Here is a 26,430-nt window from a genome sequence, read left to right as displayed (position 1 = left end):
ACATTCATTTTGTTGAAGTATTTTTAGCTAGTGTTACTGTTTTTGGTTTTGATGCATTTTTCACAATACTATTTAACAAAAGTTAATGCATTTCTCAAAACTTTAAAATTAGTCATTTGTGCACATCATAGTAGCAGTTTCTCATTCCTTCCAACCACTTGCAAATGCTTTAAGACATGCATCAATCTCTTTCATACAACTCTCTGCTGTTTTATAACATTATCATCTGCTTATGTCATGTCAGTCAAAATTAACTAAACTTGTGAATTCTGAATAGTCATTTTATATAAAATTAATAGTCCACATTTCATTACTTGAGTCATTACATACAAAAATGTTGAACTAGCCGTCTATAATGTAGCAAATTCTAAAAAAAAAACTTTTTTTTCCCCCTGAAAATGTTTTCTAAATTGAACAATTTCATGAATGTTTACAGGCCTGTCTATGTAAGTTGGTTCAGTTCCAATATCTACTGCAATATTGTTTATAGTTGTGCACAGCACTACACATTGGGAGTTTATGTTTGTTGTAAATAAGGGTGTATTTATTCTTTTGCACAATGCTTGTGAATAAATTAGGATTGTAAAGAGCAAATGCAGTAAACATGTCAAACATACATATTCAGTGTCTTGTACTCAGACACCTCACTTAATACAGTGATGTCTAACTTTACTGTAGTTTTCAAATGGCTGTGCAAATAGCATCTAGTGCTGTCTTTAGCATTTTCAGGACGTGTTACCAAAATCTGACTTCTTTTGCATTGGAAAAATGCCATCTTGTTCATGAACAATGGTCTCAGGACTTTTCATTTTGTTGACACTGACACTTTGACTGATGTGAATACTTGCTTTTGAGGAGTGAGCTATCCATTTTGAGCAAGTGACACGCTTTTGTTTTTCAGTTTGTGATAATTGTTTAGAGAAATGCATTAACTGTTGTGTAAATGTAAATAGTGTTGTGAGAAATGCACCAAAGCGACTGAAAAAAGCTTAAATAGACAGTACTAGAAGACACAAAACACTGCTTAGTTGACTACTGGTGTGTCATTTGTCATTTAAATTTCTTGATCCAAAATGGAATCAGATAGTCAGATTTATGGGTGGATGGATGGATGGATGGATGGATGGATGGATGGATGGATGGATGGATGGATGGATGGATGGATGGATGGATGGATGGATGGATGGATGGATGGATGGATGGATGGATGGATGGATGGATGGATGGATGGATGGATGGATGGATGGATGGATAGATAGATAGATAGATAGATAGATAGATAGATAGATAGATAGATAGATAGATAGATAGATAGATAGATAGATAGATAGATAGATAGATAGATAGATAGATAGATAGATAGATAGATAGATAGATAGATAGATAGATAGATAGATAGATAGATTTGTTTATAATAGTCAGTGTTTGGAATAGTTATTTCTGAAAGTAGTGCATTACAATATTGAGTTACTCCTTAAAAAAGTAACTAGTTGCATTACTTAGTTACTTTTTATGGTTAGTAATGCATTACGTTACTTTTGTGTTACTTTTTTTTTAGCTCTGCAATTAACAACGCATTTGTATAACTTACACCTACATTTACCTTAAAAAAAAACATCCAAAAATAATATTTTAGGATAATGTTATCTGAGAACTTTCTAAGGCCACAGCTTTACATACCATACAGATTATTGAAGGTTTAAATCAATGTGTTTGCTACTTTTGTACTACTTGTCTTTAGTAAAATCACTGTTCTTTGAGACTATAATCCCCTTTTCCTTTTCTTCGATTCAACATAATGAACACATTCTCTCATTGACTGCGTGATTCATTGTGACTATTTTATTTTAACAATTAATTTTTTAAAAGCAAATTAATTTGATTAAAAAGTAACTTGTGTAACATTTTTTAAAAATAACTAAAATATTATTACTTACGTTACTTTACTGCTTACTTACTTTACTGGTAAAAATTATATTATTATGCAACTCACATCACTTGTAATACATTACCCCAACAACAACAACAACAACAACAACAACAACAACAACAACAACAACAACAACAACAATAATAATAATAATAACAATAATAATAATAATATTATTATTATTAATAATAATAATAATAATAATAATAATAATAATTATTATTATTATTATAAGAAAAATAATTAAAAAAAATTTTATCAATTCCAAATTTCGCTAATTTTTATTTATTATTATTTGTATAATTGCTTTTTTAAATAGCATTTTCCTTACATTCTGAATTAAACATTGTCCATTTGTCTGAGAATGTTATCCTAAGTTTGTGCAGTAGCTGGAATGGAACCAGCAGCTTGCAGAATCCCTGGAGCACAATGATGTTTAATGATGCCTTCAGGGGTAATATTATCACCTCAGGCTTCTGGTCTCGTCAGGGATCATAACACCACTGAACTGAGACATGCCCTGGGATACACTTACTGAGATCTCCATCTGTCCATCCTATAGTTTATCTAACTTTAACTAGTTAGGATAATAGTGCGACTATTCGTCACTAACCATTACACTTTAAAAGTCAACTCATTTTCCCATCAATAATTATATAAAACAAACAAATTAACAAAATGTGAGATATTGTAAATGCTTGGCTTTTTAGCAAATCTTATGTCACGTGATATAGCTGCTTGATATTTCTATTAGAAGAAAAATATTTTATTCATTAAGGATGCCCTGAATTACTACAATTCAGCATTTTTGTTAAAATAATTTTTTAAAAACAGCTGAAAATGCTGTTCGTTTAACCTTCTAACCATAATCAAAAAATATTAAAAAAAAGGGAAAAAACGTACCTATCATTCCATAAAAACTTAATTAATCAAAAAACTTAAGTAATAAATTCTCATATTAATAACTGATCATCTACACTCACTGGCCACTTTATTAAATACACCCTACTAGTGCCCGGTTCAGACCCCCTTTTGCCTTCAGAACTGCCTTAATCCTTTATGGCATAGATTCAACAAGGTACTGAAAATATTCCTTAGAGATTTTTTGTCCATACTGACAGGATGGCATCATGCAATTGCTGCAGATATGTCGGCTGCACATCCATGATGCGAATTTCCCATTTCACCACATCTTCAGACTTATCAGACCAGGCAACATGTTTCCAAACTTCTATTGTCCAGTTTCTATGAGCCTGTGCGAGTTACTGTTGCCTTTCTATCAGTTTGAACCAGTCTGGTCATTCTCCTCTGATCTTTGGCATCAACAAGATATGTTCTCTTTTTCGGACCATTCTCTGAAAATCCCAGTAGATCAGCAGTTTCTGAAATACTCAGACCAGCCCATATGGCACTAACAACCATGTCAAATTCAAAGTCACTTAAATCACCGTTCTTCCCCATTCTGATGCTCAATTTGAACTGCAGCAGATCATCTTGACCATGTCTACATGCCTAAATGCACTGAGTTGCTGCCATGTGATTGGCTGATTATACATTTTTGTTAACGAGTAGCTAGACAAGTGTACCTAATAAAGTGGCCGGTGAGTGTATATTTTAAAATTAATAATAATTGAGCAGCAAATTTGCAATAAATCCATTTTTTTTTCCAGCACAGTTGTAGTAAGACAGTACAGCACAAGTGTTCTGGCAGGTTGATCATTTATGAACTAATGCAACACTGGTTCATCTATTTTTACCTCCAGGCATCTGCCCTCCTGATGGTACAGTACAGACTCACTTTGACTCTCAGTGAGCCAGGAAAAGCCAAGCATATGTTTGTCGAGAGAAATGAGGATTCGGAAGACAGCAGTTTTATCCACTTACATCACTGTACAAGTGCAGTGATTCATGCAAGAGCATCAGGCCAAAGGTCAAATCCACAACATCCTGCCATGATAAGGACATGATCAAGCACTAACCTTGAATCAGCATGTTTGCCTTGTAAATTAACCATGTTTTTTTTTTTTTTACTTGTGATTACACCGATTTGTCATCAGCTGTGCCGTGTGGATATAAACATGAGTAAAAATATGCTAAACAACAATGAATGAGAAAAATATGCCCATATTTGTACAGCGACAGGCAGATGGCATCTAAGTGGTGGGTAATTCAGCAAACGCTGATCCACTTCTGCTCCAGAAAAAAGACACATCAACCATATCAAATTAAAAAAGCCCTTAGCTAGTGCCTGTATTTAGAACTGACAAAACAACACAACACAATTCAATTAGCATTATTAAGTGATTCTATTTAGACATTAATAATTACAGCACCTCAATAATGAAGTTAAAGTATCAAGAAAATAACCCCCACTTCCCAGTAACTGTAAAAATGTTCATAATTGTTAGTGTTATAATAATAATAATAATACTTATTATTATTATTGTTATTATGATTATTATTACTATTATTAGCATTACAGGCAACAATCAAAAAACAGGTGCAAACAGGTACAAACAAGGAAATCCGAAGGCTTTGTCAGGTAACAGGCAGATGGTTGATACAGGCGAAAGACAGGGTAAACGATTAAACAAAGCAATGATTTCGAAAACGTAGAAACTATACCAGGAAACGCTTTGTAATGTTACAGGATGATAACCAAACAAGACTCAGCAAAGAGAGTGTCAAAGTGAGCCGTATATATGCGTGAACAACTTTAGCTGTGTGAGTGTAATCAAAGGAGACTTGGAGCAGGTGTGTGAGTGTGTGGTGCATGACAGGACTTGTAGTTCGGATGGAGGTACTGTAGGATTGTAGCCTGTGTAAATATGAATGTTCTCCAGCGATCTATGAGGGTTAGATCACTGGTGATCGTGACAACAAGTAGTATTGTTGTTTCATATTTTTTTACACAGGAAAGAGTAAATAATGACACAATTTTTAGCTGAACAAAATTCTGACTATAGTTGACATGACATTTTATATATTCATTAAACACTTTTTCACATTATTACAATTTTAAAGACTAAAAAGTCAAAATCATTTGAGAAGATAGAGCCATTATTTATTATGAGTATGTTTACATGACAACAATATATCCAGACAAATATCTTCTTTGAAGTTTCACAAAGTCACTCTAAGTGTTGGGGGTCTCCCAAAAGTCTAGAATTGGTCACTTTTTTTGTCCCATATATGACCCCCATTGTTTTGTTTTTTTTACTTCTAATGCCATATACTCATTGTGAACATAAATGTTTGATGTAGACCAAGCAGAATCCCCTTTCTGCTTTTGCTTCGGCTTCACATCAACTTGCACTCATGCTATTTCCATCACCACATCTGTTTTAGTTTTGGTAAATGCAAACGATTATTTTTCATGAGCTGATATGTGATAAAATGTGACTAAGTTGTCATTTACTTTAGTTAAAATGATGATTCGCCCAAAAATACAATTACCTCATTATTTACTCTCCTTCATGTGGTATAAATCTTTATGAGTTACTTTATTCTGCTGAACACAAAAGCAAATATTTTGAAGAATTCTGGTTTCCTGGACCCATTGACTTCAGGGGGAAAAAGACTTTGGAAGTCAATGGATACTAGAAACAAGCAATATCCTCTTTAGTTTTTTTACAGAAAAAAACAACTGAATGGCAGGTAAATGATGGGATAATTTTTATTTTTGGGTGAACTACTGTACCAGTAACTAAGCAGCCCATATTAAGGTTATTTTTTTATTTATACCAGGAGTGCCCTACCTTTTTCTTATAAAGGGCCAAAAACCAAACTTGATTGAGGGCTGTGGGCCAAAGTTAAAGATACCAAACTGTATTACATTAAACTTTCCATGGGTAATTTCTATTTTTTTTTGCGTAATATTTAAAATATTATAATGTTTTATAATGAACTTATTATAGCAAAAACATATTCCCATTTTAACACAATGAACTTCATTACTAAATACACTAGTCGAGCTGCTCCTGCCTTTGCCTTGATTTGCTTGCTGATGTCTTGTGCATCTGTCAAGTGACAGTATTTACATTTTAAAAGTCTGATTCATTTACAACATTTAAATCAAACATTTAATTTAATTTGGCTTTTTTGTAGCTTCTCAATCAAACAAAGAAACTAAAGGTTACACTCAATTCGAAATGATGTTTCTGTCAAAGGCATTCGCCCTCAACCAACTCCCCATCATTTTTTTCAGATGAGATGGCAGGCCAAACCAAAGGTTATTATGGACCAACTTTGGCCACCTCTGATTTATACAGTACATTTACACTAATGCTACAATACAGACTTTTGCTGTTATTAACAGCATGATTCAAATTTACTTTTTACACGAGAAGCAGAAAAAAAGGGAAACTATTTGTTAATTTATTTAGAAAAATTCTGACTTCTGAGGAAATTTTAACGTGACTATATTTAATTTTTCTTTACACTTTATTTTTTAGATTCCAAAAAATATTTGTGTTTTCTCCTACAATTGATGATCTAATAAATTCAAGTAAGGTACAGCAGTGTTTTTCCCCAGTATTTCTTTGTTAGTTTTTTTTTAAGTTAAAACTCTTCTAACAATATTTATAAAACTGAAATATACACTTACAGTTTAAATAAATATATGTAAATAAATAACGCAATTCTGGGGTGTTTCTAATTCATTAAATAGTTTTCATGATACAAGCAGACCATCTAATCAAGCACAAGCACAAATCAGTGCATAAAATGTCACAAAAACTCAGTATTTGCAACAAAATTGTAAACTAATTTAACTGAAAAAGGCTCCACTTTTTAAGCAAAAGGTTGAATAAATCCCCTTTAACACTAAAAGTAAACCACCTAAAATGACATCTTGGTTGAACGAAAACTCAGTATTCACCAACACTCCTCGACTAGTTTGAGGGAGGCACGTGACACCAATCAAAGACTAAAGGGCTGACTGTAATTGCACAGTCCTTTAGAGTGAAGATACTGATTACCAGACGAGCCAAATTATATCTCTAAACTTGTCTTTCCAATTAACCAGCAGGACTGTGTTTGGATGGATGGAATTTGTCACAGTCGCCGTCTGATTGGGCTCGGTGATGACACTAAAAGAAACTCAGAGAAAAGAGCCATAATCACTTCTGAAATCATATCAGTCTGCATTATATCAGCAATCTCCATTATAATGAGGACAGCTTAGCTCACTTGATTGATAGCGTGTGAAACTTTTCCTCAAAGGCAAACCAAAACATTAACTAAAGTCCAGCTTTAAATATTAATTTCAGACACTGCATTGCAAAATATATGCCAACAGAAAAATAATGCATAGTGAAAACATGATGTGAAATTACACATATCATATTAAAATGCTTACCATACTGTCCTTTTGTTAATAAAAACTCTGTTGAAGGTTACATTTTGAAGGTTATTTATTTTTAATAAGTAAAATGGAACAAATACTTTGAATATAATTCCCATCGCAGTATTTTCCCTTATTATCAGAATCAAACTGTAGCATGATAGCTGTGCTTCAGAGATTTCTTGTGAAAAAAAAAAACAGCCACTATGCATAATTCCCAACAAACCACATTAGAATAACAGCTCAAACCACAAGAGCTTTTCTACCGCTTATAACAGAGAGCTGTTAAAAAAAGGAAAGATAATCCCCATTTTCAGCCTCTCCTTCAAAACGACTATAGATTGGCCCTCTAATGAGTTAGGTTTTTGTTCATTGTTAAGTATGAAAAGGATGAGCGGGATGAACGTGAGAGTGAAAATAGCAACTACAAACTCGTACATGAGGAAAATGACTGTGAGCAAAAGAGGAAGAGGTAGAAAACGAGGTCTGCTCTTCACTTCACTGCAGAAAAACTACAATTTAACAGGACTCAGACACCTATTACTGAACACCCCAAACACCTCAGTGTACTGATGTGCTTTAGTCCCAGAGCAGAGAACATTTCTGTGAGAACTAAATTCATCTGCGCCAACACAACTTGGTTCACTATATCAAACTGTATGGGGAGACTCAACAAATGGTAATAATAAACATTTAGAAAGCGATGTAATACTTTCAAAAATCGTGATCGCAATTTAAATGTCAATGCCGAATATCCGATGGCCAAAAAGTCATGATTTTTTTATAAATTGTTAAAACATTACTGTCTGTGATGCAGCAAGTCTAGAGACTGTTGTGTCCACTTTGATTTTGTATAAAATTCAACTTATTTTGTGATAGAACTAAAAAGTAGTCGTAAACGAATGTTCTTGCCAAACTTCAAACTTCGACACATGCTATCAATGTCTGATGTGAAAAAGCTTATTTATGCTTTTACGACCTCTCGGTTAGACTATTGTAAAGCGTTACTAGACAGTTGCCCTGTTGGCCTAATTAACAAACTTCAGCTAGTTCAAAATGCAGCTGCTAAAGTGCTTTCTAGAACAATGAATTGTGGTCATATTACTCCAGTTCTTTCATCATTGCTTTGGCTCCCTATTAAATATTTATTATTTTTTAGTCCTGAACGGCTTAGATCCACAGTATTTGAGGGAGCTCCTGGTGTATTTTAGCCCCTCACGTCCACTACGCTCAATTAATTCTGGACACTTGATTATTTCCAGTATATCAAAAATCAACTGTAGGCGGTAGATCTTTCTCATAACTGGCACCTAAACTCTGGAACAGCCTTCCTAGCACAGTTCGGAAAGCATAAACACTCAGTTTAAAACTAGACTTAGTACACATCTCATAGACATAAAACATAAATGCTGTTGAATTCCAAATCCTCTAAAGAATTGTTAGTCTGCATTATATAGGGCAACCAGAGCTAGGAACACTTCCCATCATAGCTTGAACCGCATCTGCGCTTATGTTAGTCTATTTTTTATTATTACTGAGGTTTCCATAATCCTGGATCAGGCATTATGCTGAGCAGCTTTGGTGGTCATGAAGAAGTAGAGAGCATGAGACTGATTCCTGAAAGACCCCAATGACAAACTTTCAAGTCAAGTTTTGAAGGGCCAGCCTGTTCATCAGCCGGTGACCTCTCCCAACTGCAGCTTCTGCACGCCTACACTGCAGCTGCACAAGATGTTTGGCCAGAGGAGAAATGGCCGTGCCCAATAGAGCCTGGTTTCTTTCAAGGTTTTTTCCTTCACTTTCATCAATTGGTAAAGTTTGTTCCTTTCCACTGTCATCACTGGCTTGCCTGGTTTGAGACTTGTGGGGCTGCACATGTATTTGCTTTTCAGTGTTTGGACTTTCAGCAGTGAAAATTAAACCACACTGAACCGAACAAAACTGAACATCAACTCTGAAAACTGGACTGACACTTTCAAATGACTAGAACGTCTATGTTAAGCTGCTTTGACACAATCTACATTGTAAAAGTGCTATAGAAATAAAGATGAATTCTCTCAATTCAAATAAGTAGCTGTTTGGACCTGGAAACAATATTCCATGTCACAACTTAATAAGCAGACAAAACGCAAAAGAAAAAGATAAGTATAAAACTAATATGACATCAAAATCAAACAAAAAGTGCTACAGGGATAGTTAATGTGTCAGTCCTCTTTGGGTAAGGGATTCATTAAGATAAACAACAAAATCATAAGTCCAAGGCACTTGAAAAGTTTTTAAAGCCTTTATTAACATGGCCATGCTTTAAATGCTTTAAAAAAATCCCTTTTCGAGTGCTTTGGATTTATGATTTTGTTGTTTAACTAATATGACAATTTGATGTAATTTATTTATAAAACATTCTACTTCTAAATATTAAACTTAACATTTATCCAGTCTTAATATGGTAATGCTGTGTAATTTCTGTTTTGTATATTTAAATATCTTCTGATCAGGACATTGTGCTAGTTGTGCCTAAAAAAAAGAAAATCACTGGTCAGTCAATATCAATAACAACATTGATATTAATGATTATGTATATCAAGGCCATCCAGTAGATAGCAGACTGTATACACTCTAAAACGATGTTTGGGTAAATTGACAAACCCAAGAGAAAACTTAACCCAGCTGTTGGATTTGTCCATATTTTGCTCAAAATTCGGTTGAAATTACACAGTCTTTTTTAGAGTGTACATATAATTATACATAATTTAAATATTATGCATTTAAATAACTTCTTGTAAATACATTGTGCAAGTTAAGAGGAAGATATGACCTCCAAAACAATCCAAATCAAAATCCAATCTAAAAACAAAACAAAAACAACTACAACAAATCTGTCAACATTGCAAAACCAATAAATCAAGTTGTATTAATAATGTGAATATACATACAGAAAAAAACAAACACTGTAAATAATAATAATAATAATAATAATAATAATAATAATAATAATAATAATAATAATAATAATAATAATAATAATAATTAGTAGACGAGGCAGTGGCGCAGTAGGTAGTGCTGTCGCCTCACAGCAAGAAGGTTGCTGGTTCGAATCTTGGCTCAGTTGGCATTTCTGTGTGATGTTTGCATGTTCTCCCTGCCTTCGTGTGGGTTTCCTCCGGGTGCTCCGGTTTCCCCCACAGTCCAAAGACATGCGGTACAGGTGAATTGGGTAGGCTAAATTGTCCGTAGTGTATGAGTATGTGTGTGTGGATGTTTCCCAGAGAGGGGTTGCGGCTGGAAGGGCATCTGCAGCTTAAAAAACTTGCTGGATAAGTTGGCGGTTCATTCCGCGGTGGCGACCCCGGATTAATAAAGGGATTAAGCCGACAAGAAAATGAATGAATGAATGAATAATAATTAGTGACTTTTTAAAAGTTGAATTAAGTAAAAGAAATATTTCAACTTATATTACAAAAAAGTGACTTGTTTAAGTGCACCAGACATTCAATAACTTCAGATCAGTACATCCTGTGCTATAGGGATTACCTCCAGAATGTACTTTATTCATTTCATATATTCATTCATTAATTTTCCTTTGGCTTAGTCTCCTACTCATCAGGGGTCACCACAATGGAATGAACCACCAACTATTCCAGCATATATTTTATTCAGCAGATGCCCTTCCAGCCACAAGCCAGTATTAGGAAACACCCACACACTCTCGAATTCACACACACACACACACACACACACACACACACACACACACACACACACACACACACACACACACACACACACACACACACACACACACACACACACACACACACACACACACACACACACACACACACACACACACACACCATAGCCAATTTAGTTCATCCAATTCACTTGTACCAAAGGTCTTTAGGCTGTGGGGTAAACTGGAACACCTGGAGGTAACCCACACGAACATGGGGAGAACAAGCAAACTCCACACAGAAATACCAACTGGCCCAGCGAGTACTCATATCAGCGACCATCTTGCTGTAAGGTGACAATGCTAACCACTGAGCCACCGTGCCGCCAATTGTATATTTTAACAGTAAAAGGAATTGCATAAGGGCAGCAGACGTACTATTAAAATGATGATAACTACATGTCATGTTTAGAAACTTGCTGATCAGCTGTTAAAATAAATCTTCAGTATTTGTTAATGTTCAGCAAGCGCAGCATCTAAACACTGCCCCCTTTTCTCCAGTCTACAGTAAGACAATGCAGGAAAAGCTTTTGATGTTTTCCCTCCTGAAAATCTACAGAGCGCAGAAGTAGCGGCTGGCCCTCCCTTTGTGTACTTTAAATAGAGAGGTGCTGCAACTCAAAGCCGCAGGATGAGAAAACGTGCCGTGCACTCACACATACACACAAACACACACACAGAAACCACACAGACATAGTGCTCAACAGAAAAGCTATGAATATTTCATGATGTTGCAGTCTTCAAAGTGTGACTGCTGCCTCGCTCTCTGATGCTCTGAACATCAGACAACACTCAAAGGATGCCCGGAACAGATATATGCAAAGAAAGAAAAGCCAGAAAAGGCGAGCAGACAGAAGGAGCGAAAAAAACATGGGAAAAGCAGTGAAAGAGAGACAGAGGCAAGTGTTGTAGGTGCTAACGCTTTGTGTGAAAGATGAGCCTGCCACCAACAGCTCTCAGCCCGATGAATTAGGCAGCAAGTTCTCCTGAAACATTTCTGTCTGGGCCAAAAACCACTCTCTCCGTCACTCTCTCTCTCTCTCTGGCTCCGGCAGTTAGGGTGATTTGCCACATCATTACTAATTGATAATCACGTTGGAGAGGAGCCATCAGAGGCGTAGCGACTGCTGTGGTGTCTGCGCTGACATTTGCTGGCTGGAGTAATGACTAGGTGACATTAGTGGGAGACCTTGCAGGGCAGGCAGTGAGAACGAGCAGCCGAGGGGAAAATTACAGACGCTTGGCCTATTCATTTTTCTCTTCTTAACATAGCGAAGATTAGACGTGTGTGAAGTAGCAGCTGTAGTGCAGTACTGTTTATGTAAGTTCAGACAATTCACATGCAGAAATGACATTGTGTGATAAAGAGTGTGTTAGGCAGGCTCCCTAGTGTTTCACAATAATTTTTTGTGATTTTATTTTTGATAATTTCTAGAAATTTGTGAAAAATTTTGCAATATATATATCTCGATCTTACTTTCTCTCAGATTAAACTTCCCGGAGCATTTAACACAATGTACCTCACTCAGAACATGAGTTAGAGCTTCCCCTACCGTAATACACCTAAAACACGGATTGCCGTAAAATTGGTCAATGGCAAGGAAGCATTTTCTCTCAAGTTGCTGTAGAGTTAACTGAAAACATATATCATTTTCGCACACTATAACACCAGCAGTACATGTAATGCGCAAAAAGTGTACTTCAATTTGGTCACGTCCAGCGGCAGTCACCCTTGAACCAATCTCCATCATTGTAAGCTGCTTGCTTTTCTGTCTGTTCCACTGCTATGCTTGTTAGATGTTTGCTCCCACTTTCTGTTGCAGTCTGAAGTGTGTCTAACCTCTCACTCTCATGTAACGTTTGGATGGTGAGGGCGCAGATCAGAGGTCATTTTTCGAAAGGCACTCAAATACATCACATGCACTGCGTATGCAACGTATGTTGATTTTTTTGTTGGATTCAGCGATCACAGGGCGTCTAAAGGGTCTATTTAGGGTTGTCAAAAGTATTGTGTTTGGTACTGCAATTTCAAAAACGTCCATTTCCCTCTTAAATAATTTAATTATATATATAATAATAATTCTATATATATATATATATATATATATATATATATATATATATATATATATATATATATATATATATATATATATACATATATAGATATATATCACAGCAGTGAAGAAAATTGATGTTCCCAATTGATTGTCGACTGTCAAACATGCATATAGACATTTACATTGTAGCGCACATAGCTATTATTTCAAAATATTTAATTAATTTGTTTTTTTTTAACTATTTTACTGATGTGTGTTTACTTTTAGACATTTTGTCTTATGTATAAGGGAATCAGAACAAGACAGAAAATAACCTGTTAATTAATGATGATATTATTTGATGTAAAAATTTTCCTAAAATTTTAATAATTAAGAAAGTTTATAACCCATTTAAATAACTCAGGGTTGAAAAGTTGTATCAAAGTTTAAATGGTAAACAAATAGAACAAACAAATGAATACCATCACTTACAATTAAATTTTTACGACTCGTTTAAGTCACAACATAAAATAGAGATTAAACCCCGAAATATATGTAATGCAAATTATTCATTTTACACAAAACTAATATACAATATACAATATAATATACAATATTTATACAATATTATAAATTTTTTATAACAATATTATAACATTATTATAACAACAACCCAACATAGGCTCAATATTATAACAATATTATAACAACAACCCAACATAGGCTCATTCTAAAAACATAGTCCTATATACGTTTCTGGAGACCACAAATTATATAGCCAGAGGTATGTATGGGTGCATTTCATTTTTTTAAACGAGCGATACAGGGCAGTATGATGCCATTCCTTTTCGCGCTTACTAGCTGACCTCTAACCTCCATGTGGAAGACTTTCCCGCTGTAAAGTTTGTCTTGTTAGCTCGGCGACGGGGTTCGAGTCTGGTGAAGACAAAAACAGAATCCAACAGAATTTACGTGAGAACAGCAGGCGCAAATGGCAATAGCGAGAGAAATTTGAGATCTTAAAAAGCATACACAGCGGCCTGTTGCAACAATCAGTCAAAGCAACAAACAAATGTGAAGAGATAATAAAGAAAATAATGAGCTTATATAATCACAGCTACATGATGTAAGAGATACAAAACAAACCCAAAAGGTTAGACCATCAACCAGATTGTAAGTCTGGACATGAGGACTCCTGAGTAATAAAACAGTGACCTCCCTAGCAAACACAAAACCCCTAATATACACATATAAGCAAGTAATAATTAGTATGGGGTTGTCCAATCAGGATCTGTCACATTCTCCAATGAGGTCTAAAGCAGACTTTGAAGCACAAAGTGTTACAACCATCCCAGCTCATCCACACTGCAAAGTGTAGGGTATTACCAAGAGACTGCATGTCAATGAATGGAGGATGTGTGAAGGTTTCTTAAAAACCATTCAGGCATTTGAAGTAATCTGTTCACTATGTGATCTTGGGAAATGCGAATAATTTCGCTCCTCGAGGGAAGTAAAAAATCTCCGGTTGATTTTCTCTTTCACCACCCAGCCTAATTGTTTTCTGTTTTAATCTTGCACTGACAGAGCCAGAGTAATAGTCACTATGAGCCTGGCCAAGTCTCCAGTGAGTCTTCCATTAACAAGGATGCTCTGAATCCACCATCCATCACTTTAAGCTGGGGATAACCTTCAGTCCAAACAAACTAAACCCAACCTCACAGAACCAATCTCTCCAAAGCTTTGAAGCAGATCGAGTCTTTTTAGCTCTAATCAGTGGAAACATGCCACATTATTTAACACTACTAGGTGGTGACCGCTGGACTCTTCCCTGCTTAGCAAAAATCACATTTATTTGTAATTGTTGTGGACATAATGTGAGCCGTGAGACACCGGGAGATCTCACTCTTCATCCGTCAGAAATTAATAGCCTGTATTAAAGTCTCTGGACGCACAAACCTATTGCTTTTATTCTTTCGGAGCCCAGGCGGGAAAGCAGGCGAGCAAAGTAAAAGACACACTGAGAGGAAGTTTTATTGTATTATGTGAGCGGTTTCATTAATCTGTGGAGAAAGTGAGCCCCACGGCACCAGCTATTGCTCTGAGCTGGGAATAGACTTCAATAAAAAGCATTGTGAAATATAACATGAGCAACAGAGGTCAGTCTTTGTGACCTCACAGTTTGGCATTGAGCTCTCCTTCTTTTGAGTAACAAAGAGGTCATATGAAACACTCATACAGCTCTAAATTCCTTCTTCAAAAGAAGTACAGTTATTTCAGAAGACATCACACAGCATCTAAGGAAAAGAAGCTGTCTGTGACATTTTTGTGCTGCATGATGATATAGACAAGTCTTCTTTTTTAAATCTGTAATATTATCAGTACCTGAATGGGAGACCACATGGGAAAACTAGGTTGCTTTTGGAGGTGGTGTTAGAGAGGCCAGCAGGGGGCGCTTAACCTGTAGTCTGTGTGAGTTCTAATGCCACAGTACAGTGAAGGGGACACTATACTGTCAGTGAGCACTATACTGCCAGATGTAATGCCGAGGTTCTGGCTCTCTGTGGTAAAAAAAAAATCCCATGGCACTTCTCGAAAAGAGTAGGCGTGGAACCCCAGTGTCCTGGGCAAAACCATCATGGCCTCCCAATCGTCCAAATCTACCGAATTGGCTCTATTATTGTCTCTCCACTCCACTCCACCAATAGCTGGTGTGCAGTAAACACAATGACGCCATTGTCCTTTGGCTGCCATCGCTTCATCCGCACACTGATGGTGGTATGGAGAGACTCGTCCTCATGATTGTGAAGTGCTTTGGGTGTATGGCCATACACATAAAAGCGCCATATAAATACACATTTTACCATATAAATACAAATTCAATACACAAAAAAACAATATATTACCATAGTAAATCCTCAAAATCTTTTTAATATTAAACCCCCAAAAGTCTCTCAATTATTCGAAGCAAAGAAACATTATAACATACAATTAAGTATAGAATGCACAAAACATACTACATCTAGATCAGTGGTCCTCAACCACCAGGCTGCGCACCGATTCTGTGAATCAGTCCAAGTCTGTGAATCAATTGCTATCGGGACGCAAAAGAAATTATTCATTATTTCTGTTTTATTTATTATCTGAGTCCGAATTATATATATAATATAATTTTATATATATATAATATAATTATATATATATAATATAATTTTATATATATATAATATAATTATAATATAAATTTATATATAAATATTAGGGATGTAACGGTATTGTAAATACCGTCATACCGCAATATTATTTTTTTTCGATATTACCGAAGTCGCATGACTCGGTAAAACTATAGGTCTTCTGAGAAAATTTGCTCAGGCGAATGAAGCGAACGGGAGGTAGCGAAAACTACAACTCCCATCAGCCCATGCTTGACCATCATCCCTTGCAGTCTGTTGTCGCTACAGATCCAGTTATGCGGAAATGGAGTGTGCTGCTAGAAGCGGGGATGAAAAGAGCTGGAAAAGTCTAAGGCCCCGTTTACACTAATGCGTTTTAGTTTGAAAACGCATAAGTTTTGCTACGGTTACACCAACCGTCCACACTACGCCGGAGTTCTCGAGCGCCGAAAACGGAGCGTTTCGAAAACGCTGGAGAGGCCGTTTTCATTCTGATTCGCCTCTCTGATTGGGGCTTTTCCTGAATATTAAGTAGCCTAACACGCACAGTCCAGTCCTGCATTCTCCGTGTAAGTTCAGACTTCGCAAGTTTGATCAAGGCTGCAGTCTCTTCTTCTCAGTTTGATATGGAAAAACAGACTATACTGAGGACACGGGTAAATCTTCAAAGGGAACAGTGCACTTTATAACTTCATTCACATCACCCTGTCTTCGTTATTTCACTTTCTCAACAATAAAATGTAAACATGATTTAAGGAACTGCCTATTTTCATTTTAATATTAGCAACTTAGACAGCAGACATGTTGAGGCGTCTTGCTGCATATATGAGCGTCATCTTCACTGTGTGGATATTTATAACAAAACGGAGCCGATAACAACTGCCTCCTTTCAATTTCAGTGAAAATACGAAACACAGCCTCTCTTTTGCTGAGTATCAGTTTTAAGAATCGATAATGGCCATTTTAAAAGTATAACATACAATAAGTTTATACATTATAGGAAATAAAGGCAAGCGATCAGTCAATATACAGAATGTACGTGCTTACATTAATCATTAACTTATCTTTGCGCTCAGCCAAAACACGTTACCTGAGAACAAGTAATAGATTCCAATGCCCAAAGTCAGGGAATATGTCGTTAGATAAAGACAACAAGATGAATGAAATATCACGTTTAATAAATATAGTGAGATTAGATCCAGCGGGAGATGCTTGATGAGAAGTCCGACTAGCAGAGCTCTCATCTGGGTAGATGGGCTGAGTGTGATTAAATGTTGAATGTGATGAGTTTTCAACAATACTAAATTGAAACTTTATTTTTTTACATGGTTTAATCATTTTTTGTTATTAAAATTGAAGTTCCTGTTTCAAAGCTTACAGATAGATGGCTAATTTGTATGTCATTGACACTTTTGGCACTTTTTTGGAGTATTTTCATAAGTTTTGTTTTTTCCTGTAAATGATTCAATAAATACCGCACCGTGACATTCATACCGAGGTATTACCGTACCGTGAAATTCTGATACTGTTACATCCCTATTAAATATAAATTTATATATATATATATATATATATATATATATATATATATATATATATATATATATATATATATATATATATATATATATATATATATATATATATATATATATAATTATCATCTGACAAGAATTAACTGATAAGCTTTAACTTGTATGGAATATGCACATTTAGATGACTGAGATTGAGATTATCTAATTATCTCAGACAAACACAGAACACTCAAACACTGCAGTGCTTTGGAATTACTTTTCATAAATAAAGCTTGTATCAGAGTGGCAGCAATGTTTTGCTGTCCTCGGTATGCGGTGATAAAAAGGTTGAGGACCACTGATTTAGATCACTGACAAATTCTGTATAGATTTTTTTTTTTTTTTGCAATCGATTTTACTTCGGGCTAAAAGACAACTGTATGAATTTATTTGGTAATGCAAAAACATTAACATTACTTTTATCATCAATGTCCACTATGGCTGGTCTAGAAAAAAAGTGATTCATATCGGCTTTTTCAGTTGTCAGAGCACATTGTTTCAAAACATTACATAACATTGTCTACTATGTCTATAGTGACTTAGCCTTGTTTTAAGGTTGGGTGACATGACTAAACATAACTGACAAAAATGTTTCTACCATTCAGGATCTAGCTATATTTACTATTTTATTTCACTTTTAATAAAGAAGCTTTTCTGTTTACACACATTTAAATACTGCTGCACTTCATTTTAAGGTAATGTAAGTAATTTTACTATTAAATTAAGCTGCTTTTTTGTGTTGATTGGTATTAGTTGTCACTGTGTGCTCCTGACTGTGTCCTGTAATATGACGACCATAATTGTCAATTTAGAGTGTTTTCACACTTGGATCATAGGAAGCGTTTGTTGAAAACCTGACACATTTTTTCCACCTGTAGTTTAATGAAATCATGTTTAATTCCAAACCAAAACAATCAGTCTGAGACTGGCTGAACAAGGTATTCATAGCGTGACTGAAAGCAGTTTGGGTGAACTTCTCTGAAGGAGTTCAGTTTAGGTGAGCAATCTGACCCAACAAATCAATGAACCAAGCGGGATCATAATTCTTAAAAAGAAATGGGTTACATAAAAAGTGTCAGTGTCTGATTCTATGAGTGTGCACATTTATTTACAGTTACAAACTAAAGGGCACCTCCTCCTAAAGGGTGATTGCTCTTCTCCATAACTGGTGAAAGAATTCTCCCCCAAATTTACTTTTGTATTTGGTATTGGAAAAATCAAGCATTAAAATGTTATGTACTAAGCAGCAGTTCACATATAAAAAAAGCACACTAAAAGCACATGAAAAGTCACACTTTCTTCCTTTTCAATGCGCCTTGTGCTCATGCTCCTATGTTATCTGTTGTTGCTAAGTGAGCATCACTTGTTTTCTCAGAAGATGACAAACCAAAAAACATTGCTGCAGCTCTGACGCAAGTTTAATTTATGGAAAAAAGTACAAAGCACTGCAGTGTTAGGGTGTTCAGTGTTTGTCTAAAGTAATTAGAATTACTGTAATGTGTATATTCCATACAACAGATGAAGCTGATCCATCTGTTTTATCATGCAACTCATGGTGCACTTGAGGCATTCTGAAAAGTTGAGGTGTTTTCAATTAAGTGCGCCTGGAATACACAAGCACGTCACACAGCTTGCGCACCAATTGTGCATCACTCCAAATATGCATGTGGAAATTACACACATCCATAGGACATAACAAATTTGTGCATGCACATGACACAATCTGTGAACAGTACCGAATGCAACTGCTCTGCCTGCAGACCTCTGCAAGTCATTTTAAGTTTCACATCGCTGATTGGTGATAACCATGAAGCAGGACTCACTGGTTATAGAGTCATATACAGAGTGGGCCATTTATATGGATACACCTTAATACATTTATTGGGAATTTCACAAGAAAAACAATAGTGTGCTTGGTTTACATGTAACTTTATTCTTTCATTAATTACTTACAAACCCCCCTCACACATACTTATGTGCCACAAACAGGACGTTAATATCACTAACCATTCCCATTTTATTAAAGTGTATTCATATAGACGGCCACCCTGTAGAATTGAATAACATGCTACTAAAAGTCAGGATATTGAAGTTGATATCTGTTATTTTTAATACAAAATATGACAGTATTTTGTTCAAAGTTGCCAATGAAATTCATTACCTATAAGCTAAAAGCCAGAGCAGAACTGTAGCACATTAATGATCAACAATACACTGGTGTTTCAAAACTGATTGAATCTACTTTTTGAATGAATCAAGTGAACCAATGATTCAGCAGACCATTCATGTAAAAAAACTCTTTACTTCATTGCTGAATTAATTATTCATTTGAAAGAATCAAATGAATTAACTCTTTCACTCGTGAGTTTGAAATAATCCAGCTAAGCCTCCTGCATGAGTTTTTTTTCTTTTTTTTTGTGACTGTACTTACAATCCATAGTATTCTAAAGTGCCCATCTAAAGCTTATCACATGACCCACCAGCCCCAATGATCTATGTATATGTCATATTTTATTTCTTTTTGCCTTTTTCTGTAAATATTGACAAATGTTTTATTTATATTGGGAAATTTCTGATACTCCTATTCTGAAATACTGTATGGGAAAGAACATATATTTTTTTTACTTTTAAACAGCTTGATAATGATCTTATTTATTGTTATATAACGGGTAATTGGCACCGCCATTGTTGTTAGAATGCATACAGCTGCAAGCAACGTTAAAGTAAGTGAAGTATTTATATTATTTATAAAATCATGTGTTAATTGTATCTTTTACTAGATGAAATACAGCTGAGGATATTGATGTGAGTATCCTCAGCTGTATCCCATCTAGACTTCACCATCTTCTACAGGGCAATGAAGTCCAGATGGGATACAGCTGAGGATACTCGATTCATTCATTCATTTTCTTGTCGGCTTAGTTCCTTTATTAATGCCGGGTTGCCAAAGCGGAATGAACCACCAACTTATCCAGCAAGTTTTTTACAAAGCGGATGCCCTTCCAGCCGCAACCCATCTCTGGGAAACATCCACACACACCCTATGGACAATTTAGCCTACCTAATTCACCTGTACCGCATGTCTTTGGACTGTGGGGGAAACCGGAGCACCCGGAGAAAAACCCACGCGAACGCAGGGAGAACATGCAAACTACACACAGAAACGCCAACTGAGCCGAGGCTTGAACCAGCGACACAGTGACCTTCTTGCTGTGAAGCGACAGCACTACCTACTGCGCCACTGCTACACATGATACTCGCGTCAATATAGCACATTATTATATTTATATTATATTATATTATATTTTTGTGACACTGTACAACAAATAATATTTTTACATCACCATCAGGGTTAGGTTTAGGGTTGAGGTAGGGATAGACGCTAATAAAATACAATTAATGTGTAAACATTAAATGGTATATTTTGCTTGAAGTTAAGTGTATTTGAATGTCTGAAACCTAAAATAAATGTTGTTTGTTTGAAAGAGTGGTTAAATTGCGATTTATGACAAGCGCTGGGCACCTCTTTCTGTGCCTCAGCATGTGCCAGTAGATTTAAATTTTAGCAGTTGATGACATGTGCTCTGAACGTTCTAATCACACTGGTGTGATCGTATGCTTCAGGGACAGGCCAAGGCTAATCACACCAGTGTGATTGTACGTGTAAAAGGGGTAATGATGTTCTCAATATATTTTTAAAAGATTATTGCTTCAAACATATATGTATATTTTGTTGACATCATTATATCCAATTTAATATATTTTTAATATTTCATATTTTCGTATTATTATTTTATCCTCATATCATTTTTTTTTACAAAAATAGAATAATATTTTAAAGAATGTTGGTAACCAAACATTCCCCAATTCAAAATAAATGGTTTATATTAATATGTCTAAATATGAATGTGGATGCAACTCATGAGTCAGATTTGCATTAAAGAATGACAGCATTTCTGTTTGTGTTTGTGTGTGTGTGTGTACAACAGCTTGTGCAAAAGGGAAAACACTATTTTTGCATGTATTCATCCCATTTCCTATAAACCCTTATTATCATATAATGGAATCACACTTAGAAGATTCAAGTCTAATTATACGACACACAGTGTGTACTTTCACACAACCAGTTCATTTCTAGGCAGCCGCACTGACCATTATCATCAACATTCTCATTTCCACCAAAGGCCTGCAGGACACTACCGCATTACACATCTTTTTTCGCTCACTTCAGTGTCTCAGCATTCTAATGAACCAATGGCAAAACTAATCATGTAACTATAAACAGCTTTTAAAAGAGGCTTGAAGAGTTTGTACCTTTCATTTCTCCCATGTCTAAAGTCTTCCCTAGCTGTTCCAGCAGATCTGCCCGTGCTGCATTCTTCTTGTGCTTTTTGCCATCGTAGTGTTGCTGTGCCATTCCAGGGTTGTTGAACCACGCATTACAGAGCTGACAGTAGCGGTCAGAGTCCCGGTGCTGACGGGCCGAGCTCACAGGTGAGACTTCTGACGAGGCCGTTTTCACAGGACTAGGTGGCACCTCTGAGGAAACAACAACAACAGAGCAGATGATTTATTCTATATAATAATAGACTTACTGTATATATGATAAACTGTATAATGGAATAATAATTTTGTGCTGTTTACGGCATATCTTTAGGACTTCGGAATTGTGAGCAACAGTAAAATATACTGAGAAACTTTGTTTGGAAAGTCTGCAAAAGTTTGGCAACCAGGGACAAGATGATAAATTCTGCATATTGCTATGAAAAACTTTAAGTGATAGCAGAGATCCTGCGCTCTGTGGGATGCATCCTTAAATATTAGGTTGAGAGATTCACGGCTGGTCGCAGGAGATGACTTTCTTTATCTTCTTTTTGTCAGATACACACTGATAGAACTTACCAGTCATAAATATTTATATCTGGACACAAAACTACATTTCATAGTATTTTTATTTGAAATGAATTGACACCTTGGAATTATTTGACTTAATTTGGCATTTTTCTCAAAATTAAGTTAGTCACATAACTGTGACAACATATTAAGATTATTGTGATGCTTATTTTCTTTAAGTTGTGTAAATGAAACTTATATACACAGCTCTCTCTCTCTCTCTCTCTCTCTCTCTTTTTCTTTCTCTCTCTCTCTCTCTCTCTCTCTCTCTCTCTCTCTCTCTCTATATATATATATATATATATATATATATATATATATATATATATATATATATGTATATATACATACACTCAGCAGTCACTTTATTAGGTACACCAGTCCAACTGTTCATTAACGCAAATTTGTAATCAGATAATCACATGGCAGCAACTCCATGCATTTAGGCATGTAGACATGGTCAAGACGGTCTGCTGCAGTTCAAACTGAGAATCAGAATGGGGATAGAAAGGCAACACAACAGTACCTCAAATGAACACTCGTTACATCCGAGGTATGCAGATGAGCATCTCTGAACGCACAACAAGTCAAACCTTGAGGCGAATGGGCTACAGTAGCAGAAGACCACACCGGGTGCCACTGCTGTCAGCTAAGAAAAGGGAACTGAGACTACAATTCGCACAGGCTCACCAAAATTGGACAATAAAACATTGGAAAAATGTTGCCTGGTCTAATGAGTCTTGATTTCTGCTGTGACATTCGAATGGTAGGGTCAGAATTTGGCATCAACAGCATACAAGCATTTACCTATCCACCAAGGCTGGTGGTGGTGGTGGTGTAAGGGTGTGGTTGGATATTTTATTGGCAATTGGTACCAACTGAGCATTGTGTCAATGTCACAGTGTTGTAAATGGCCTCCACAGTTACCAGATCCGAATTCAATAGAGCACCATTGGGATGTGGTGGAATAGGATATTCGCATCATGGATGTGCAGCTGACAAATCTGCAGCAACCGCATGATGCTATCATGTTAATATGGACCAAAATATATGAGAAATATTTCCAGTACCTTGTTGAATCTATGGCTACGTTCACACTGCAGCCAAATGTGGCCTGAATCTGATTTTTTTGCCCACATGTGACTCAGGCAATGACAGTGTTAACAGCCCAAACCGCAGGAAATCTGATCTTTTCAGGTCAGATCTGTGACACTTTCATATGTAGTCTTAAATCAGACACAGATCTGATGTTTTGCAATGCGACCGCAGTGTAAACGGTTATGATAGATTTCATGTGACTTTTACATAATCTTTGCGAGACATGCGTCATCATTCTGTGCTGCAAACATCATCTACTCCTCAGCAGCATTGTAGAATAGCACACATGCTGATTACTTTACCACAGAAAGTTGGTTGCTTTTTTTTAAAGATTTTGGAGCCAAACTGGTGCTTGTTAACAATTGAGGCATGGGTTGATCAGGAAGCTAAAGAGTGTCGTGCGTGTTGCAGATAGGGGATCTGTGTGCAAAGGAGAAAGAACTTTCTCTCAGAGAGAAAAAAGGGCAGGTGCTCGAGCACCCAAACCCCCCTTCTGTACGTGTCTGCTGTTTATAACAAAGTAAAATTAAATAACTCTGCAAATGTACATAAAACAACTCTGCCTTTACAGTTTAGTTTGCGGCTGCTCATTAACCCTTGATGAGTTAACTACACTGGTGGTCAGAGCACCACGTGCCGCGGTTGTCATAAATCACAAATGATCAGGGTTTTTACAAGTGACTTTTTTTAGATTTAAAATGCCGAAATACAAATTAAAATCAAATTAAATCACTTTTATTGTCACACCATTAGCAGCACGTGTGCTATGATGAGTGAAAAGCTTAGGTGCTGGCTCCAGACAGTACAAAATACAAATAGTGCAAATACAGACAGTGCAAAATACAGACGGTGCAAGTACAGACGGTGCAAAATACAGACAGTGCAAATACAACGACTATGTAAAATTGACAGCGATATGTACAGTGAATAGGTGTCCACATAGTTGTAGGATGTATTGTTTCAAGTATGGATTGGTTAAAGTGCAGTGCATGCTATATAGTAATGGTGTGCAGTGAGGGGTATGGAAGGCAGTGAGGGGTATGGAAGATAAATATATAGTAGTAGCAGAGCAACCCTTTACAGTTAATAAAATACACCACGCTTGTCTGTGAAAAGGGTAATAATAATATAAGCATGATCTGACAACGTGCTTACTTCATACAGTATCACGTGTGCATAATTAGACATTCTGTGCCGTCCGTAATTGTACTTTTGCGCATGTGGGTCAGTTTAGGACCATGATCTGTTCACACTGCAAATCTGATATTAACCACATTTACAAGAGCAGTGTGAACAGACATGCAAAAACATCAGATCAGAGAAAAAAATAAGATTTGAGCACTAAGCCTCCCAGTGAGTAGCTTATGTCATGAAGGATTAGGGCAGTTCTGAAGGTAAAAGTGGGTCCAACCTGGTACTGGTAAGGTGTACCTAATAAAGCATATACAGTCAAGCCTGAAATAATTGTACCCCTTAAGTATGAATACTTCAAGCTTTTCTGTATGGGATATGAATGATTTCGAGCTTGACTGTATATAAACCACATATATATATAGTCATCTTGAAAAAAACCTATAAAAACATGAAATGAAAATGTGAAATGTGATTGGCAAGAAGAATCATTTTGATTTCTGAAACATTATGTGATGTGAAACTAAAAATTCAGCTTTGTCGTCACAGGGATAAGTTACACATTTTAGAACATAAATATAAACTTTTAATGATATTTCATGATATTACAATTTTTACTCTATTTTAGCTAATTATAAAGCATAATACAATCTTGTCGAGCATAAGTAACTTTTCAAGGCATTTCAAAAGTCTTTTTGTTTTTTTTGAATGGTAATGCATCTGATTAAAAAAAAAATGGCAGGATGTCACTTGCAACTGTGCTGTCTCTATTTCTCAGTGAACTGAATATGCCACAAACTAGTAATTTTTGCCTCTCTTATTGCTGTTTTGGATGCTTAATGTGAGGAATATTCTGCACATTTGTCACAACAGGGAATAAAAATGCCTTTAGTCATGGTAGACCTAGATAAACAAAAAAGGGTTGGGAATAAAGCGTTGCTGTTTTCACAGCTTTGATTTGAATAGCTCAGTAACATTACTTGCATCACGAGGAGCAGACTAGCAGTCTTTAAGCATATGATATTGCCATTTATCATCAAATTACCACTCAAACAATAAAAATGTTGCTTTATTTACATGCCAAAGCCAAGTTTTACACTCATTTGGCATTTGAAGAGCATGATTTAGTACTCTGGTTGCAATCCAGATTAGTTTATATTTTAGTATATATTTTATATTTATATTAGTATACATTTTATATTTTATAGGTCCATAGGTCCACACTTTTTTGCCTCTATACATCAACACAGTGGATTTGAAAGGAAAGGAACAAGATGTGCTTTAACTGCAGTTAAAGTGTCAGATTTAATTTGAGGGTATTTACATGCAAATCAGGTGAACGCTGTAGGAATTACAACAGTTTGCATAAGTGCCTCCCACTAGTTAAGGGACCAAAAGTAATTGAACAGAATAATAATCATAAATCAAGCTTTCACTTTTTAATACTTGGTTGCAAATCCTTTGCAGTCAATTACAGCCTGAAGCATAGACATCACCAGAGGCTGGGTTTCATTCCTGGCG

The 26,430-nt window shown here is 35.8% G+C and overlaps 1 protein-coding gene across 1 annotated transcript in view; it reads right to left on the bottom strand.

Moving 5' to 3' along the window:
• zmat4a (zinc finger, matrin-type 4a) overlaps window positions 1-26,430 on the bottom strand; it is a 164,990-nt gene that overhangs the window by 36,910 nt on the left and 101,650 nt on the right. The window contains exon 5 of the mRNA XM_087253531.1: window positions 22,102-22,326. Coding sequence (XP_087109657.1) covers window positions 22,102-22,326 — 225 coding nt within the window. The remainder of the gene's footprint in view (window positions 1-22,101; window positions 22,327-26,430) is intronic.

The sequence above is a fragment of the Danio rerio genome, chromosome 5 (assembly GCF_052040795.2).
Source record: "Danio rerio strain M-AB ecotype USA chromosome 5, GRCz13ab, whole genome shotgun sequence".
NCBI classification, from domain to species: Eukaryota; Metazoa; Chordata; class Actinopteri; order Cypriniformes; family Danionidae; genus Danio; species Danio rerio.
This window is presented reverse-complemented; position numbering and strand designations above follow the sequence as displayed.